Source organism: Echinops telfairi, unplaced genomic scaffold (genome assembly GCF_000313985.2).
Source record: "Echinops telfairi isolate 266 unplaced genomic scaffold, ASM31398v2 ScPeMD7_7424;HRSCAF=8462, whole genome shotgun sequence".
Classification (NCBI taxonomy): domain Eukaryota; kingdom Metazoa; phylum Chordata; class Mammalia; order Afrosoricida; family Tenrecidae; genus Echinops; species Echinops telfairi.
This window is the reverse complement of record NW_022111324.1, coordinates 6,522,765-6,541,796: the sequence shown is the minus strand read 5'-3', so window position 1 is coordinate 6,541,796 and position 19,032 is coordinate 6,522,765. Positions and strand designations below refer to the sequence as shown.

Below are 19,032 nucleotides of genomic sequence, written 5' to 3'. Positions count from 1 at the left end.
TCTGAGGCCAAATATGGACAGCACCTTGCCTTTGTTAAGGGTACTTTAGTAAAGAGACTAAATCTAACAAAACTCACTGCCATCAGGTCAATTCTGATTCATAGTGACCCTATAGGTCAGGATAGAATTGCACCTGTGGGCTTCTGAGACTGTAACTCTTTACGGGAGTAGAAAGCCTCATCTATCTTTCTACTGAACAGCTGCCTAGTGATTTCGAACTGCTGACCTTGCAGTTAACATGTCAAAGCATAACCATGAATAAGAAACAGCTCTGGTAGCACAATAGCCAAGCCCTCTGCTGCTAACTGCAAAGTTGACAATTCAAACGGACTCAGAGGCCATCAGGGCCTGTGAAGATTACAGCCGAGAAAGCCCTGGTAGGCAGTTCTACTCCGTCATACAGGTTGCTACAATTGGCATGATGGCACCACCACCAAGAGGGCTGTGAGAGTGTGCTCTGTAGGATGTCACTGTTAGCACCTGATAAGCAGTCCCAAATCCACGATTTGATTCTAGAGCAGGCGTCCTCAAACTATGGCCCGCGGGCCACATGCGGCCCGCCGAGGACATTTATCCAGCCTGCTGGGTGTTTTTGCCCCGTTTTGTTTTTTACTTCAAAATAAGATATGTGCAGTGTGCATAGGAATTTGTTCATAGTTTTTTTTTTAACTATAGTCTGGCCCTCCAACGGGTCTGAGGGACAGTGAGCTGGCCCCCTGTTTAAAAAGTTTGAGGACCCCTGCTCTGGAGGAGACTCGACTTCAAGCTACTTGAAGCTAATCTGGCAGGCTCCTAGACTCAATTCCAGGAGAAAGATGAGACTTCCTACTGCTGTAAAGGTTTACAGTGTGAGAAGCCCACTGTGGCTGATCTGAGTGGGAACCGACTCAATGGCAGTGGGTTTTGGTAGAGTTATTTCAAAGCCTAACACTGTCTCTTTATACAGGCCTTCTTATAAAGTCTTTCGATATAATTTCTTTTAGTCTGACTCTCATCCTAATTCTATTTTTATTTCTAACTTCAGGTCAAGTTAGAAACCCTTGATTCTCCCATTTATGGAGGTAATTAAGGCCCTCTTTGCTTGGTATTTCTAGATCTTACCATTGAATTTATGTAGGCCCTTGACCACTGAAATACCCCTGGTCTTCCATTCATTGAAATTTCCCTCTCTTATTAATTTCTTTTTAAAAATTGAGATAAATATTCATCATTATTAGAAAAGAAAACATGGGTATATTTATTTATTTATCTTAATTTTTTAAAATTGTGAGTGGATGGGAGTGAGCCTTAACAGGTCATCAGTTTTTCATTCAACAATTCGTGCCCATTTTGCTCCATCTAATTCATTGCAATTTGCTCAAAACAATACCACTCATCCTATCTCCTCCCTGTTGTGTTTTCTATCTCCTCTTCTTTCTCTGCAAACCTTTCTGAACTTTGTTACTGAGCAGATGCTGCCTCTTCGATCTCAAGTGGTTGATTATTCTGAGGTATGCATACCTCATTAGTGGTTTTTAAACAGTTTTATTGGCACTTCACCCACATGTCATACAATTCAATAATTCAATCATATCAAGAAGGGTTGTACCACCATTAACAAACTCAATGCACCCTAAGCAAAAACTCTTCCGCCTTCACTTATGGTAACCATAGCTCATTTGGTTTCTTCTTCTTCTTCTTTTTTAGTAGTTTTCTAGATATAATATTCACATATAATACATTTCCATAGTTAAATCACTTTTTAAAAGAGTTGCATATCTCCACCCCTCACATTCATTGTTTGCCCCCCAATTCCCTTTATTGCGCCCCTCCTTCCCCACAGCCCTGATAAACCCTTGCATTAGTTATTGTCTCTATGCATCCACTCCTTCTGTGCTTCGCAAACTGGGAAACCCAAAAGAAAGAAAAACAAAACAAAACAAGAAGAGGAAAATAATAATATAAAGGCAAAAATAGAGTTAAGTAGGAAAAGACCACCATCAATATTTAAAAAGCCAGAGAAAAAATTTCTGTTGTGGTACAAGTGAGAACTATTTGAACCTAAAGCAAATTCAGGTTGAATCAAGAGGGAGGTCAGCCAACCAAGTATCATATTCTCCCATGGTTCGATCCACGATCATCGAGTTAACAATAGTCTCTGTCTGATAGCAAAGCTTTTCAAGTCCCATGCCTGTGGTTGGAGGGGATCTGCCAGAAGCTTAATCTGACTAGATACTCTGCAGATAGATTTTGGGTTCACACTGTCCTCCATCGCCTTCTTTAAATTGAGTGTTCACAATTTAAGCTCTGATACTTTTCCCTTCATCATATTTGGATTTTGTTATCATCACCTTTGGATCTCACAGACTGGTGTACTTTTTGATGTGGACTTAGTTGATGATGCCTCTCACTTAGATGGCTGCATGTTTAGATAAAAGCCTTTAAGACCTCAGAAACTATTTCAATTGATAGGGGACACCATCTGCTTTCTTCGCCACACTTCGCTGCAGCACCCTTATCTTCAGTGATCTCTTCATGAAGGCGAGTATCGAGCAGGGCCATGTTTTAAGAACTAAGTGTTCTTGGATTGGGGCTAGAAGTAAGTGGGAGCCCAGAATCCAGTTGCTTGTCCACAGGTTTTGAATGACTCTGCTTTACTTTGGTGGTCATATTATGACAAACACAAAAACCAACCAACAAACAAAAGGCAGAAAAATAGAAACCAAAGAAACAAAGAGAAACATTGTCAGTCATCCCCCTGGGGTATAAGGTGATTGCATTGATAACATCAATAATTTATCCAATCACAAAGAATTGTTTTTTATATGTAAATAATTTTATTGGGGGCTCTTACAGCTCTTATAAGAATCCACACATCAGTTGTATCAAGCACACTTGTACATATGTTGCCATCATCATTTCCAAAACATTTTCTTTATACTTGAGCCCTTAATATCAGCTCCTCTTTTCTTCCTCCCTCCCCCACTTTCCCATCCTTGTGAACCCTTGATAAATTATAAATTATTATTTTCTTCATATCTTACACCGTCCACTGTCTCCCTTCCCCCACGTTTCTGTTGTTCGTCCCACAGGGGTGGGGGTGGGTGATTGATTATACATAGATCATTGTGATTATTTCCCCCATTCTTCCTCACCTCTCCCCTACCCTCGTGGCTTCACTACTTCCATTATTGTTCCTGAGGGGTTTATCTGTCCTGGATTCCGTGTGTCGAGAGCTCTTATCTGTACTAGTGTACATGCTCCAGTCTAGCTGTATTTGTAAAGTAGAACTGGGGTCATGATAGTGGTGGGGAGAAAGCATTAAAGAATGAGTGGAATGTTGTGTGCTTCATTGGTGCTATACTGCACCCTGGTTGGCTTGTCCATTCCTTGTGACCCTTCTGTGAGGGGATGTCCAATTGCAATGACAGAATTTAAGACGTTGTTATGAGGAGTTTTTATGAGTATAGTCCAATTGTGAGCTGCAATCCATGAGCTGTTGCTTTGTACAGATTGATTTCTAAATTGATTGAGCTCAGTTTACATTGAGCATGGGGGTGGGGGCAGGTGTTGGTTGGTGCTCAGGGAAATTTCCTGTATCATTTCTTACAATTGCAGATCCTTGCCTATCAGATTAAAACTTGTCACAAGGGAAGCATTGAGGTATTGACTATATGGTGGTTCTGGTTCAGTTTTCATTGGATGCCCACTAAACCAGGGGTTCACCCAAGATCCAATGACCGCCATGTCCACAGTTTTGGGGTGGCCATCCTTTGCTTCTTCTCCCATCAGAGTATTTCAGCCCAAAACCAAGGGTACAGGTAGTTTTGAGGTAGAGCCTAGTTCTTTCTGCTGGGTTTCCACGGTGTCTTTCTGCTGTGGGCTATGTTGCCTGTAAGCCTAGTGGTTAAGGTTATAATAGTGCTTCGTTCATGGCAGGGTTCAATGAGGGTTGGGTAGAAACGTATTTGCAGTGTCTGCCCAGGAACATATCATTAGTGTTATTGTTCCCCTTCCAGACATGGGAGTGAGTTCAGTTCCAGACCTGAAGGGTGGCTAAGAGCCATAGTCATGGGGCTTCCATTAATTTCTATCCAACCAACTAACCTGGTCTCACTTATGATTTTCAATTTCATTCCAGCATTTTCTCCTGCTTTACCCAATACCTAAAGGGGTCTCTGTCAGAGTAGTTGGTGGTGGTAGCTGGACACCATCCAGTTCTGATCCCAGGGTTGTGGAGACTGAAGTTCCTGTGCCCCGTTAGTCCACTGGACTAATTGTTTCCATGTGTCTTATCTTGTCATCACTCTTCCTTCCTCTGGACAGGGAGCGACCCAGAGTTACACACACCTTAGATAGCCACTCACCAGCCTTTAAGACCCCAGTCACTCCTCACCAAAATCGGATGTGGAACATTGCTTTTGTGGAGTCTGCCCCTGGTGTCCTCGTCCTCCAAGTCTCAGGTCCTGGACCCCCGGGCCCAGTGAGCGTCCTCTCCTCTAGACGTCAAGGCGAGGGCTGGCTCCGTTCACCACTTAAATTCTCACCTGCGTTACAGCTTTTCGTTCTTTCTCTTTCTTCACCCTTCAGAGCTTTGGGACGTGGTCTATTGCTTATGATCTGATTTTTTTCATTTTCCTCAAAGCCCCTTCTCCCGGTCACCTCTGTCCCCATTCCCCTGCTCAGCAGCTGGAAGGAAACTCACTTCCTCCTGAAGTCATACCTCCTGACTTCGTGGTCATTACTTGCCAGATATTTGTTGAGCACTTATGTGTTCTCGAACCAAGACAGCAAGATAAGTAACTCACAGACCTTGCCTGACAAGTGTGATGTGGGTGATGGGCATAGAAATAAGATTATTATTATAATAAATGTCTTTGTATGCTGATGGCACAAGGAAGATGCAAGGACCTCTGATTGACTGCTAAGAGAAGGCTTTGCAGAAGCCTCTGAATGGGGTTTGAAAAATAGAAAAAGCATTCCCTGGGGAAACTTACCAGAAATAAGAATCATCATGTGCAAAGACCCAGAGATGTCAAAAAGCTTGGCTCACAGAGGGAGCTATGAATAGTTTGGTATTCCTACAACAAATAGAGATGCTATAAGATGTGAGGCTGTGGAGATTAGATCTAGAGGGTTGAGCACCTGGGACACCTTGCCCAGGGCTTTGGAGAGAAAGAGCAATCCGATTTATCACCTGAACTATAACCTAACTTAATTCACAGCCATTCACTCAATTCCAACTCATAGCAACCATCTAGCACAGAGGAGAACTGCCCTGTGGGTTTTCAAGACTATAACTCTGTAAGGGAGGAGAAAGCCTCATCTTTCTCCTGTGAAGCCGCCGGTGGTTTTGAACCCAAAGCGACAGTGGTGGGGCTTGAGGTTGAGGGAAAATATAAAGAGATTAGGTCATGCTGACAGAGTGCTGTTGGATATGAGGGCAAGGGTGCGGGTAGTTTTCTGGATGAGGCAGCCAGAGGCATATTGATGCCATTCATGGGAATGGAGACAATGAAAGGAGGAACCGCTTAGGGAGAAGGGGTGGAGGAGTGTCGGGGGGCTGTGAGGTGAGGCCAAGGATACGGGTGCCATGTGGACATGCTGATTCTGTTTTGCAGCCATGACCGAAGGCCTTCAGGTCACGGTTCCTGAAAGGAAGAAGGTGGCCATGCTCTTCCAGCCGACTGTGCTTCGTTGCCACTTCTCCACATCCTCCCGGCAGCCTGCAGTTGTGCAGTGGAAGTTCAAGTCTTACTGCCAAGATCGCATGGGAGAGTCCTTGGGCATGTCCTCTCCCCGGTCCCAGCCTCTCAGCAAGAGAAACCTGGAATGGGACCCCTACTTGGATTGTCTAGACAGCAGGAGGACTGTTCGAGTGGTGGCTTCGAAACAGGGCTCTGCCGTCACCCTGGGAGATTTCTACCGGGGCCGAGAGATCACAATTGTTCATGGTAATAATGCCTCCTGTTTTAAATCTAGGGAATGAGGGAGGTGGGACCCATTTTCCCAGAGACCAGGGGATGTCAGTGCCTTACCTTCTAGCCCCTCAGCCCTGGAGCTTATGGGAAGCTGGAGCATCCGCGATTTTGCAAATTGCTTAGATGGGATGGTAAAGATGGAGGATGTGTATTTGGAGAAAACATAGGGATGAGCTTTGGAATTGGTCTTTGTAGGGCGGCTCACTGTTTATTTTGAGGACCAAACTGAAATGGGAGAAGTGAAAATACTTCTTTCGCCAAACATCCCTTGCCTTAACATCAGCCTTTGTGGCTCTTCCTCAAGTCCAGAAAGCACACTTCCCTAAGGAGATCCTCTCGTGAGAGAAGGGATGAATGCCGACCAGTTGTGGAGCCAGGTAGATGCCATCGCCAAGGCCCAGAGGGCTCTCTCCTCCTCCTAGAGCTTTGGACCAGAAAAGGTTCCAAGAGACTGACAGGGTCTAAGGCATCATCTGAATGTGGAAGCACCCCAGCAAAGTCAGCTGGTCTCCACGGCCCCAGAGTGAGCCTTCAGTTTACCTGGCTCACTGGCGCCCCAGCAGGACTGGCCCTCAGCCAGCTTGGACCCCTAAAACTAGACTTGAACCAAACTGGTTTCTGGGTGTGCTCTAATTCTCCAGCCTTAGGGATGCCGGTTTGGGTTGTACTTTTGTTCTTGTTATAGTAGCAAACAGCTTTTCTACGACCATTTGGGTAAAGAAATCGAACATTGCAGACACTGAGGAAGGACTCCCTCCGCTGCTTGCCCCCAGAGATCAATGTTTCCCTTTCAGTGGTATTTGTTTGTTTTTAATAAACTGTTTTATTGGGACACAATCCAACTATCATACATTTAATACTTCAATCATATCAAGAGTTAAACAGTCATTACCACAGTTGATTTTAGAACTTTTTTTTTCTTTCTTATATTCCTTGTTATTAGCTAACTCCTTCCCCCCCCCCACCCCCAACCCACACTGTACCCCCAAGGAACCATTAATCCAGTTACTGGGCCCTTGTTCTTGTGAGAACAGATGCAGATCTTCAAATTGGAAAACTCCTGTGGGGAGACAGTGGGCTCTATTACTGTATCATCACCACCCCGGATGATCTGGAGGGCAAGAACGAGGACTCGGTGGAGCTGCTGGTGTTGGGTAAGTGCGAACCATTTGCAGCATTTTCATTGCCGACTGCTTGCACCGCATCCTCTCAGTTCACCCGTCGGCTGTACGCACAGTCTTTTTCTCGGTGGACGGGTGCACCCCGTTACTGTGTGCTCTTCATGACAGTAACTGTATTGATAATGTTGACTGCTCTCCGGGAGGTGTAGCCCTCTTTTTAGCATTGTCCGGAGTCCTGAGTGTTTCTTTTGCTTTCCTAGTTGTCTTTCCCTCTTTCTCCCTTTGTTGCCTTTAACCCTGATCCCTCTCTTCTGTTATGCTTTACTTGTCTTTACGTTGGGGGGGCGGCTGGAAAAGGCCTTTGGAGCAGGATAGAGACTCCAAGGAGTGACACCAGGAGTTGACATCTTCTGTGACTTCAGGTGTCCTTTCCCATCCAACCCCTCCACTTAAGACAGTCATAAGGGAAGCTGAATGTGAGCTAGAGAGCTTCGCAGTGAAAGGTGCCAGTGAGGAGAGCTGGGAGGAGGACGCAGGGATGTTTGCTCCACTGCAAGGCACAGTTCTTGAAACCTCCAAGTGTCTGGGTTCCTCACAGAGCAAATGTGTGTAATACTTATTAGTATTGATTTTTTTCAGAAATGAAAACTCATTACGCTGGCTCCTTCTTCTAGGTCGTGTATGGGAGAAATGTCCCTGGGAGACAAGCTCCTTGTGTAACTGTGAATTTTGAGCACATGTCTCATGCTCTAAAACTGTTGGTTGAATGAGAGAATGAGAACAAATCATACAGAAATTAAGAAGAGACACGAGAGTAGGTAGTTCCGTAGACACACTTAAGCCACGTTTCAAAAGAAATGACTGTTGAGTTGTGAGGATGATGCAAAACCAGGCAGAGTTTCTTTCAGCTGTTCATGGGGTTGCTGGGTCAGATCTAACAACAACAACAACTTTAGTGTGCCTTGTCAGAGTTTTTGTGTCTTTCTATGGAATGGATATTAATTTTTATTTATTTTTAAAAAGAAAGACAGAACCTCTGGTGTAGCTTCGTTGAAACAAATTGCCAGATGGCAATTTGGGGGAACATTTAGGAGGGCTTTCCTTGAAAGGCAAATGAGGTTGAAGGTTGGTTTCACCCTGGGTGATAAACCCAGAGAGAAAGTGGCATTTGCTATTTAGTCCCTGTCATGACTGTGTGACTTTGGCAAAACAACTGCTCTGCCGTCTTCACTTTATCTTTTGCCAAACGGGGGAAAAGCCATGTCTACTTGGTTGTTTGTTAATTCAGATACATAACCCTGGGGTCTAATATGAATGCCAGGTACGCTACCTGTGATTTGTAGAAGGCGGCAGTAAAAGAGTCAAAGGCTCATGTTCGTTTTGTAAAAAAAACACAGGGAAACGCGATTTGGGGTTTGCTGTGACCCTACGCCAGGAGGGGCTAAACAGATGAATTTCTGCTCAATCACACAACTCTAACGGCCAAGTGTGAAGGAACAAGTGGCTCAGCGAGCCTGCAATTAGCTAATTGTGACTCGTTATTTGGCCAGTGCCACCATTTGCAGGAATAGGAGGCCAGGCAAAGGCGGGGAGAGGAACCGCATGAAACCTCACCTGTGTGAAAGAGATGAAGGGTATTCCTCTGCTCTGCAACATGGGCAAAGAAGTGAGTCTTGGGGCAAGAAGAGGCCACCAGTCGAAAGGTGGGGCAAAGGAAGGTACAGATCAAAAGATGGCCTGTGGTGGGGAGAAAGTTGAAGGACAGAAGTCAGTGTACTCTACAAAGAATCGCAGAGGAAAACAAGGGAGGCTGCACATCAGAACACAGCACAGGAGAAGTATATTCGTGAACTAAACAAATACAAGCTAAGGTTCTTGGGGGAGACATAATCCGTTAGTGGACGCAGTTGCCTACGTTCAGCAGAGGGATGAGAATCGATCCGCCCAGAGCCGATTCCGGTCTGGTGGAGGTCAGGCATTCTGCTGTTCTCCAACTTTTCCTCATGTCTGACCCTCTGCACTCTCATGCCGCAAGGGCACTTTCTGCTTCTCATTGCAGTTCATTGCAGTGGCCGTATGCAAAGGGCACCCCCAAACAACCCGATGCTCATTTGTTTTTGTTTGATGTGAGGAGGCTAGTACATTTGGAGTTTGTTCCACCAGGTCAGACTGTTAATCAAGCTTTCTATTTAGAGGTTCTGAAAAGATTGTTTAACAATGTGTGACAAAAAAATGCCTGATTTGTGGCAGACGAGGCTGGGTTTGCCTCCATGACAATGCACCTGCTCACGCAGCCACGTCAGTGCACCAGTTTTTGACAAAAAGAAAGCATGCCTCTTGTGGCCCATGCACCTTACTCACCTGACCTCGCTCCTTGGGACTTCTTTTTGTTTTTGCAACTGTAGAGGGAAATGAAAGGACAGCGATTTGATGACATAGAGAAAAATGAGGGAGGTGCTGTCAGCCATCCAAACAGATGAGTTTGAAAAATGTTTCCCAGAATATGGAATCTCAGATTTGACAAATGTATTAAGTGTAATAGAGAGTACTTTGAAAGTGGTGAGCTTTTTGGTTTTTTTGTTTGTTTGGTTGTTTTTTAATTAAATACATAGCTGTGAAAAAATGGTTTGCGGGGGGGGGGGGGGACCCCTCATAGATCATACTCGTGAGTATGTGGTTTATTAGGGAAGTACAGGCTACAACTCAGGACTATGATTAACTGACTGCAACTCAAGAGACAGTAGTTCGTCAGTCTACATAGTTTCCAAACAAGACAGCTCTCGGCTTCTTTTAGCCCTGCCCTGAGGCAGGTGGCCCTTCTCTTGGCAGAAATGTAACAACTCGAGCTCTGCAAGCAAGTGCACCCTACTCTTTCAGCTAGCTTCCTGTCTAAATGCACTCTCTACTGCTCCAAGGATCAGCAAGCCCACTGCAGCCACCTGACACCAGTCTCCTGGTTCCTGCTGCTGCGCTGACTCCCATGGTCTCTGTAGGCGCTTGTAAATCTTCAGTGTTAGAACTCAGTCTCGTCTGTGCCTGGGCAGGGACCCTGGGTCTACATGATGTGCTCAGCTCCAGGCTCTTCTCGATGGTAGTGATCACCCCCCTGCAACCTCTGTGTGGACCGTCTGTTCTCTAAGCCGACTTCTTGTCACTTTCAAGGAAGCACCGTCCCCATCTCTTTGGCCGGCCACAGTCACTCAGGGTGCCTGATAACCAAGCACTTCCCTCAGTGTCACTTAATTCTATTAGGTGGTTTTATACCCCCTGTAAGTGTAGGTTAACCAAATCCCTTGTAAGATTGTGACCCAGCCAATCATTTGGGGCAGAATTATAGACCCAAGGACTATATATGAAAGTCCAAATATATGAAAACCCATTGCCCTGTAGAGGGGAAATACTGAATTGTACCATGTTCAAAACATGATACATTTGTCTTGCAAACCTTAGGGGCAACACTATTTGTATTACTTATTTAAAGAGTTGGGATGGAATCAAAGACTTTTCTGGATGTAAAAAGGACTGTACTTACTTTCCCAAAGTACTTAATCCTACTAAACTACTACCCTGGAGTTGACTCTACTCACAGCAGCCCAATGAAACAGTGTAGAACGTGAAGGCTCCAATCTGTGTGCAAACGGACTATTGCTCTCTGGAGTGGCTGATGGGTCTGAGTCACCAACCTTTCTATCGGCAGTCTGCAGCTTACTCTACTCTCCTACAAGGGCCCCTTCTAGGGTTAGCGACCCAACACAGAACCACTGCACCACCAAGGCTCCTTAGACCTATCACAGCACCACATCATCTTTGGCTTGGCACTCTTCGATAACATTTTTCAAAGTAAAATTATTTTCTGAGTAATAATTTAGAAAAAAAATTTTTCAAAATAGTTTCACAGTGCAAAACAATCTTACTGCTTAGTCGTTATATCACAGAGACCTTTTTAGTTAGGCATTCTTTTTATTTAAGATCCAGAGAGTAACCTGATTTCAGAAGACAATCCCCAAGGAGGTGATGGGACTCAGTGGGAAGAGATATGAGTACATAGCTTGCTCGTTACAAGCTCTATAAGCCAGTAGCTCCCCCATTGCCTTTAATATGAGGACTTGTGAGAGAAACAGAGGATTTAGTTTAGAGAGAGAAGAACTGGAGCAGGAAGCATGGAAAGTGTCTTCCAATATTTGTAGGAAACCTCTGTAAAAGAGGGCTTAGAAACTTACTTTGGCTGGGGGTGAGGTACACTGAGAACCAGGAGTGGAAGTTACAACGGGAACTTCATGTCTGTGCGAAGGAAGAGCTATTGATAACTGGAAACCTCAAACCTCTAAAGTTAAGGGAAGATATTTTCAGGAGTAACGATGTCCATGTCCCTGGAGATATTCAAGAGGACGAATTTCTCTTTTTCCATCAGAATTGTATCACACGTTTATGCATAGGAAAAGGTGCTCAACTAAATTACCTTTAGGCTTCATTGTCGTTCTACAGTTCTTAGCGTAAGAAGTGGAAGAACATGAGTAATGTGACTTCCTTAATAAACGAGACGATGACTTTCCAGGAATCTAATCCTCAGGACAAAGAAAAGGCTAGTTTACAAGAGCATGCAGGGTAATGCTCATTCACAAGGAAGCCGGGGGTGGGGGTGGGGGTGGGGTGGGGTGGGGGGGAACGACGTCCTGGCCTTCTGCAGTAGACCTGGGCTCAAAGGCTGCCACCGACGGGAGGGCCTGGAGGTGCCCACCGGGTCCCTTCTTACTGGAGATGAGCACAAGATGGGAAGAAGGAAACTCGCTGGAATTTCAGGTGGTTAAGCAGTAAGAAAAAACGAGTTAAACCAATAAATTAGAGGCAAAGTTAAGAAGAGATTGATGTCCTTATACTATTCACAAAGGTCAAGGATGGAGAAGTGGACCAAGCAAGACTGTGAAGTGTTTTACATGTCAGACTAGAGACATTTGGATTCCATCCTAAAGAGATTGGGGAGCCAGGGCAGAAAACTTAACCAAGGATAGAGAAGAGGTCTCACCAGAGTACCGGGTGGATGAGTGAAATGAGTAGAGCAGCACTCAGCATACGGCTAGTGCAGCAGGAAGGTGAGACGTTAGGAGATTCTGAACCACAGCAGTGAATTGAGAAGAGACAAGAGAGAGCCATCTCTGAGGTGGAGGCAGTGGTCTTGGTAATTAATGTGTAAAAGAAATAAGATGAGTCAGAGAGGACACCAGGGTTTCTAGCTAGATGGGTAGCCATTCATCAATTGAGAGGCTCCCAGTGGAAAAGTAGGTGGGTGGGGCAGGAGAATAAATTTGGATTTGGAACACGGGATTTGGGTTGGAGACGAGATGCCTGCAGGACCTCAGGTGGGGATGTCCTGCTGACAATTAAAAACATCAATCTGGCACTCCAGGGAAGAGTGAAAATTAGAGACGCTACATTTGAAAATCACGAGTGACAGTCAAAACTGTGAAAGAATGGATGAGTCACCATTACATAAAGAGTGCCAAGTCCAGGACTCCCTGATTGGTCTTATATTCCAATTTGGTCATATAGTCCAGTTTTACTTGATGTGGGTGCCAATGTGGGTACCTGCCTTATTTCCCCCACAAAATTGGGAGCTTCTCACTAGTACCAGCCTGTGAGCTCTTCAGGGAAAGGGCCAATTTTCATTCACTTTTATACCTCCCATAGCTAGCAGAGTATATTCTAGAGATACAGGCTTCAGTGAAATTTTAAACAATGATAAATGAGCAGAATCTGTAATAATACTTTATGTGTTTTAAATTTTACCTAGTGTTGAATATGTATTTGTTGACTTGTAAAGTGTCAGTACCAGAAACCTCTACCATCTCCATTGAAATAAAATGGCTTACTCTCATTAGTCATCATTCTTTATCTAGTTATTTAAACGATTACGGTTTCTTAGTGATAAATCCATGGTTGCACAACGATTAAGCTTTTGGCTGCTAACCCAAAGGTCAGTGGTTCAAACTCACCAGCCACTCTACAGCCATCTGCTTCTATAAAGATTTACACTCTTGGAAAGCCTATGGGGTATTTCTACTCTGTTCTATAGGGTCACTCTGAGTTGGAACAGACCCTAGGGCAGTGAGTTTTTCTATAGATCCCTTGGGATCTATGATTGAAATCAAGGGAAGTACGCTCCAACTTCAGCATGAAATGAATTTATTGGAAGACTATTAAAATTGAAATGGACGCTGGTGAACCAGGTTCAGGAAAGGATGGTATATTAGGGTAACACTGGTGCAAACAAACCCCAAATCTCCATGACTTGCCATGAATTAGAGGCTGATGTTTGGTGGTGGTGCAGTCAGCTGAGAGGCAGGTGGGTGGCTCCCTTCCATGTGGCAGTGCAGGGATCTGGGGTTCCCTGCTGTTGGACTCTGCTGCACTGGAGGCATTTGCACCCCGGCATGGATGGGGGAGAGTGAGGAAGATAATGCAGACTTTTTAGGGAATAAGTGTGTCCGTGGCATGGATCATTTCTCTGTTACGTTGGCGTATGTCCAGGAAGAAAATAAAAATGGTTTGATATACATAGCACTCATCTGCACACATGTCCCAGGGTCTGTGGAGTAGGAACTAATCATGGACCGTATCGATAGGAGCTCACAGCCAGGAGTTTGATTTTCCCTGTCCTTTCACTTTCTACGCAAATAAAAGAATAAAAGTCTCAGGCGAGAGTGCTATTGGCTCCCTTTGGACATATGCCCACTAGTTAGCTTTGGGAGATCAGGGGTTCTTGATAGACCTTCAACCAAGATACAGAAAAGAAATAATTCTCCAAAGTAAATCGGTACCAAAAGGGGGAGGTGTAGCGTCCCGGCCTGCGGGACGCAAGAGCAAGGCCCTGCAGGGAAAGGCGAACCTGGATGGGAGAAAAAGACACGGGGACGTGGAGCAAGACAAAACTCTGATCAAACTCATTTATTTGGGCAAAGCTGGGGTATAAAAAAGGGGAACTGGGAGGTACATATTTTAATAAGGTGTGCGACACAACATCCAATCCAACATGTACATTAAAGAAGCTCCAATGAGCGCCTGGCATTATTAACCAATGGGTGAAAAGGTCAACTTTACAACTGCCCGTGCTACAGAGCACGTAGCTAGGAACGCGGAGGCAGGAATTTAGGCAGGCCCAGTTCCCCACAGATTTAGCAAGTGAAAGACAACACTTAATGAGGAAGCAGCCAAGTTCGGCTCCGTGGCTGAGGCTAAGGCCTTAATGGCCACCGGCTCCCAACAGGGAGGAGTGGATGCAGGATGTCCAAAAGGTATCAAACGCCCACCAAAGTGATGCTGCTGCTATGCTTACTACCACTCCTATGCACTAATCATAAGTTAGCATTCACAGCAGTTTTCTAGTAACCATTGAAGGTCAAAGAGCAAGCATTATTTTCTCATGTTCCCAGTGAAGAAATGAACTCTTGGGTGTCATGACTCTTTATAGAACAGAATAATGTTGATGCTCAAACCCAAGGGGTTTGGATTTCTAGTTTCATCCTCCCTCCAAGATACCACGCAACCTGTCTAGAGTTGAAAACTACGGAATGCTCCCCGTATAACGCCACGCTAAATAATAACGATGATGCGGTTGCTGCTGGAGGGCGTGGGCCATGATATTGACTTGGTCAAGATTTGCTTTAGTAATTGATTCCATTTCTTAGTAAAACTGCCTTCAACCAGTGACCTGGGCCCTTACTTCAAAGGCTCCAAAGGACCGTTGTGTGCTGCTTCCCCACTGAGCTGGGCCCACCTCCTTCTCCCCCGTCCTTCTGAAGAAGCATCTCAGACTCTCTGCGCATGCCTTCCTCAGAGGTTCCAGAAATATCCATCCAAAGACATGTGATTCAAAGATAAGAGGAGGAAAAACACTGATTGAACATGAAACACAAACTGAAAAGCGCTCTTGAACCACTCATTAATCTCTTTGATGATTCGGAAGGGTACAATTGGGAACGCATACCCTGTTTGGGGTGCTTTAAGATGACAGTAACACATACCTTGGAAATATTTAGACAGATGTGTGGGATCGCAGGGCTCTACTGACAGACAATCCCAGGAGTGGTACCCAGAAATCTATCCCCCGCCCCACCTCCCACGATTTGCTGTTGGTCTAGGATCAGTGGCCAGGACAGGCTGTTTATAATCTGGAACCATGCCACTGTTTGGATAGGAAGAAAGTTCCCTGGACCAGCTCCCACTGGCAGGAAAAGAAGTTCACCACTGCAGGTAGGCTCATGCAGAGAAGTTATTCTTTCAAAATCTAAAAGTGGCTCGCCTTGTTCTTACTCCTCTCTCTGCACAATACGAGGGCTTAGTCCCTTCTTTCTGATGGCCCATGGGGTAGCTTGTTTTTTTTTAAGGGCTTTCAAGAAGCAAAAAAGGGGACACGAGCCCAGTAGAAATGGGGTTGGGTGAATAGTCACCCTGCCTCTGGACTGAAAATAGAATGAGAGGCTGTGAGCCAAGGAGGGTTTAGATTAAAGCTAAAGAAGACTTCTCAGATGGTAAACAACAATTTTGGCCATTGTGGGTGGTTGAAGGAAGTGATTAAAAACTCCCTCTTTGAATGAACTTTCAGTAGGGTCTCTTACTGAGAATATCTAGATAAACAATGACTTTTTAAAGACCTTTAGAGGAGCTCTGATGGTGTAGTGGTTACTCATTAAGCTGTGATGCACATGGTCATCAGTTCAAAACCACCAGCGGCTCCAAGGGAGAAAGACTGGGCTTTCTACTCCAGTAAACAATTACAGTCTCAGAAACCCACAGGGGGTTGCTATGCATCAGTACTGATTCGATGGCAGTGAGTTTGTTTCAATATCATTTCTGTTTTTGAAAAAGAAATGATACATGTGCATTATAAAAATGCCAAATAAAACAAAAAAATACAGAAGAAGTTATGTCCTCACATCTCACTGCTCAGAGATAACTTGTGTTCTTCCAAACTTCTGCTGGCTACAAAGATACACTCAAACCGGCAGAGGGAGAAGTTGTGGGTCCAGGATGCTGCTAAGTCCAGGAGCCTTCCCAGCCACCAGCAGGGCTGCATCTGGGTATTCATGTTACATTTGTAGACTCTCTGGCTTCACTTCTCTTGCCTCTACTCTACTGGAGTTGGCTTCATTCTCAGGTAGTCTTTGTCCACTTGTCACTAGGTGGCCACTAGCAGATCCAGGCGGTCGGGGTCTTTAACATCCCTCACCTCAAGAGGATGAAGTGCTTCTTGCCCCCTACGTTCAAATAAAGCCTTATGACTGGGGTTGGGCTGTGTATGCCTAAGAAATTTAGTATACAGCCAGGCTCAACTGAAACATGAACTAGAGGGAGGAAGGGTAGTGTCCTAATGGGAAGTTAGGCCCTGTTCCCAAATGGAGAAGAAAAGACTATTAGGCAGGCAAAAACAGGCACTGTGGGCATTTTGTAGAACTTACTGCTGATGCTCATTTCTGTGGCTTTCTAGGTCAAATGCAGAGCTGTGCCAGGGAGCCAGCACGAGGCATATGTGGTCTACTATGAGCAGGTCTTCGCTGAGGTGTGTCCTCTCCAAACACACAATGGCGAGGTCACCTCTGTTGACGGTCAGGCTTCTGTTTTTCTTTCCAGCGCCTCCCATGACTTTACCCAGAAGCGCATAGAACCTTAGCAGGGGGTGAGCGCGCACACTGGAGAGTGACACTGGAGTCTAGTGTGTTTTTTTGTTTCTTCAATGAAATTAGTCAGAGTAGTGTGCCTGTCATTGTTATTCTGGTCTGAACTCTTTCTGTCCATTAATCTTAGAAAGCCATTAAGAACATAAGAAATGCATGAATTTTGGGGAGGGGACATTTTCAAAACTTGGCGCTTGACTTCAGGATTAAATTTTTTCTTTTTTACCATCGTGTGTTCCTTAAAGCCAAGGCAATCCGCACCTATGTGTCCAAGCTGCTTGCATTTGAATCCCGCCCCACCCCCTTGATTCCGGTTGTTGCCCGGTAGAAGGGCTACCTGTTGCTAAGGCTCCCCTCCCCCTTCCTTTCCTATTTCCAGCCCTGGCCCAGTGCTGCTAACCACGGAGATTTGCAGATTAAAATGGCCTCAGCAACTAGAGTTCCCATGGCAACAGCCTCCTTGGAGGTCTTTGTTGTCTGCTAAAACTTTGATCTCTGAGAGTGGCTGCTACCTTTTCTCTGGGAGATTTACAAACAGGACAAGGAGGAAAGAATGGGTGGAAAGGCAAGGAAAGGTTTGCTCCCAGCAGAGGAAGTGGGAGAAGGAATTGAGAGCCACACTCTAGCCATCTAGCTGGCACTCCCTCCTGGGAACATCTTCTGACCGGGCTCTTTGCCCACATTTTCATCTGTGGGCTCAGCTCTGCTTCAGATGCCATGGCCTCGCATGGGCGCGTGGGGTTCATTCCCTATGAGGATGGGGATCATCCTTTCTGACTGGAGTGGAAACCTGTGCCTTCATTTGCCAGCAAAGCCAAGATCGCCTCACAAATCCCCATGGAAGAGAAGGCAGAAAGCAAATGTCCAGCCCTCTTTCTCTGGCCTGTACTGCTGCGCTTCCCTCCATGTGCTGTGGGCCTTGTTCTAAGAGTCAGAAAAATGTGTTGCAGGAATGGAGGCGGAAGAGGGAGGGGTTATGTGACAAAAGTTAGCCAGGCATCAACTGAAATTTGGTGCCGTCACTAACAAGCATTCTCCCTTTTGTTTTCGTGGTTCTATGGTAGCTGTTCCTTCTAGGCTGGACACCTGAGGAGTTCTGTTGATATCTTTGGTGACCTGGTTCTGTATTGGGCTGCTAAACACAACGTCAGCAGTTTGAACCCACCAGCTGCTCCTGGGGAGAACGATGAGGCTTTCTGCTCCTGTAAAGAGTTACCACCTTGGAAAGCCAAAGGGGCAGTTCTACTCTGTCCTGTACGTTTGTTTTGAGTCAGAATTGGCTGGACGGCTGTGAGTTTTGAGTTTTATGCTGAGGCTTGGGTTTAATTCCTGGCCAATATACCTCAAGCCCAGCTACCACTTGCCTGCTGAATATAAGGATCCTTGGTGGTGCATCTGGTTAAGCATTGCTCTCTTAACCCTAAGATCTACAGTTCAACCATCGAGCACGCTGTGAGCGAAAGCAGAAGCTATCTGTTGCTGTAAAAATGAACATCTCAGAAACTCTTTGGAGCAGTTCTGTCCCATATGAGCCAGAATCAACTTGAAGACAGGTTGATGGTTTGGATCCACCAGCCACTCTGCGAGAGAAAGATGAAGCTTTCTGTCTCCGTAAAAATGTACAGGCTTGGGAAACCACAATGGGCAGTTTTACTCTGTTCAATAAGGGTCACCATGAGTTGGAACCAACTTGATGGCAGTCGGGATTTCTAGATGATGCTGAATAGGTTTCAGTGGAGCTTCCTAAGATGGACAAAGAAAGGCCTGGCCATCAACTTCTATGAATCAGACTGAAAACCCCATCTTTCCCGCCTCCTCCCTCCTCCCAGCATTGCTCCCACCTCTATTTTTACTTCACTTGTTGCTCCTCACAGTGGGAGACATCCACAATCGATGGTGGGGAATGCAGGACTGGGCTGTGCTTTGTCTCCCTGAGGACGGGGTGCCAGTGAGGCGAGTTCAACTTGACAGTCTTAGGAAGACTGCATGAGGAGTGGCGTGAGGGTGACAGCTCTTCCCAAAGGCATGGGACTGGACACTACTGATGGTGCCTTTTGTTCTTTCGTAGTCCTTCAGACCTCTCAACTGTATCACCTCAACCTTGCATGTTGGTAGGCAGCACGGAGTGGAGTCAGTTTTGCTTCAAGTGTGATTTATGTGTAAAATATGGCTTAGATCTAACTAGTAGCTCTGCATACAATGTCCCTCCCTAGCACAGAGAGGATACAAAATATATAAATGATACTATCTTGCCCTGTAAAAATTACAATGCTTTGTAAAGAT

General features: G+C 45.4%; 1 protein-coding gene across 1 annotated transcript in view; it reads left to right on the top strand.

The window, feature by feature from the left end:
• The first annotated feature begins 5,602 nt into the window (after nucleotides 1–5,602).
• The window catches only part of ILDR2 (immunoglobulin like domain containing receptor 2), a 55,252-nt gene continuing 41,822 nt past the window's right edge, over nucleotides 5,603–19,032 (top strand). Inside the window, exons 1-2 of the mRNA XM_004706852.2 lie at nucleotides 5,603–5,933; nucleotides 6,995–7,114. Of these exons, the coding sequence (XP_004706909.1) occupies nucleotides 5,603–5,933; nucleotides 6,995–7,114 (451 nt within the window). The remainder of the gene's footprint in view (nucleotides 5,934–6,994; nucleotides 7,115–19,032) is intronic.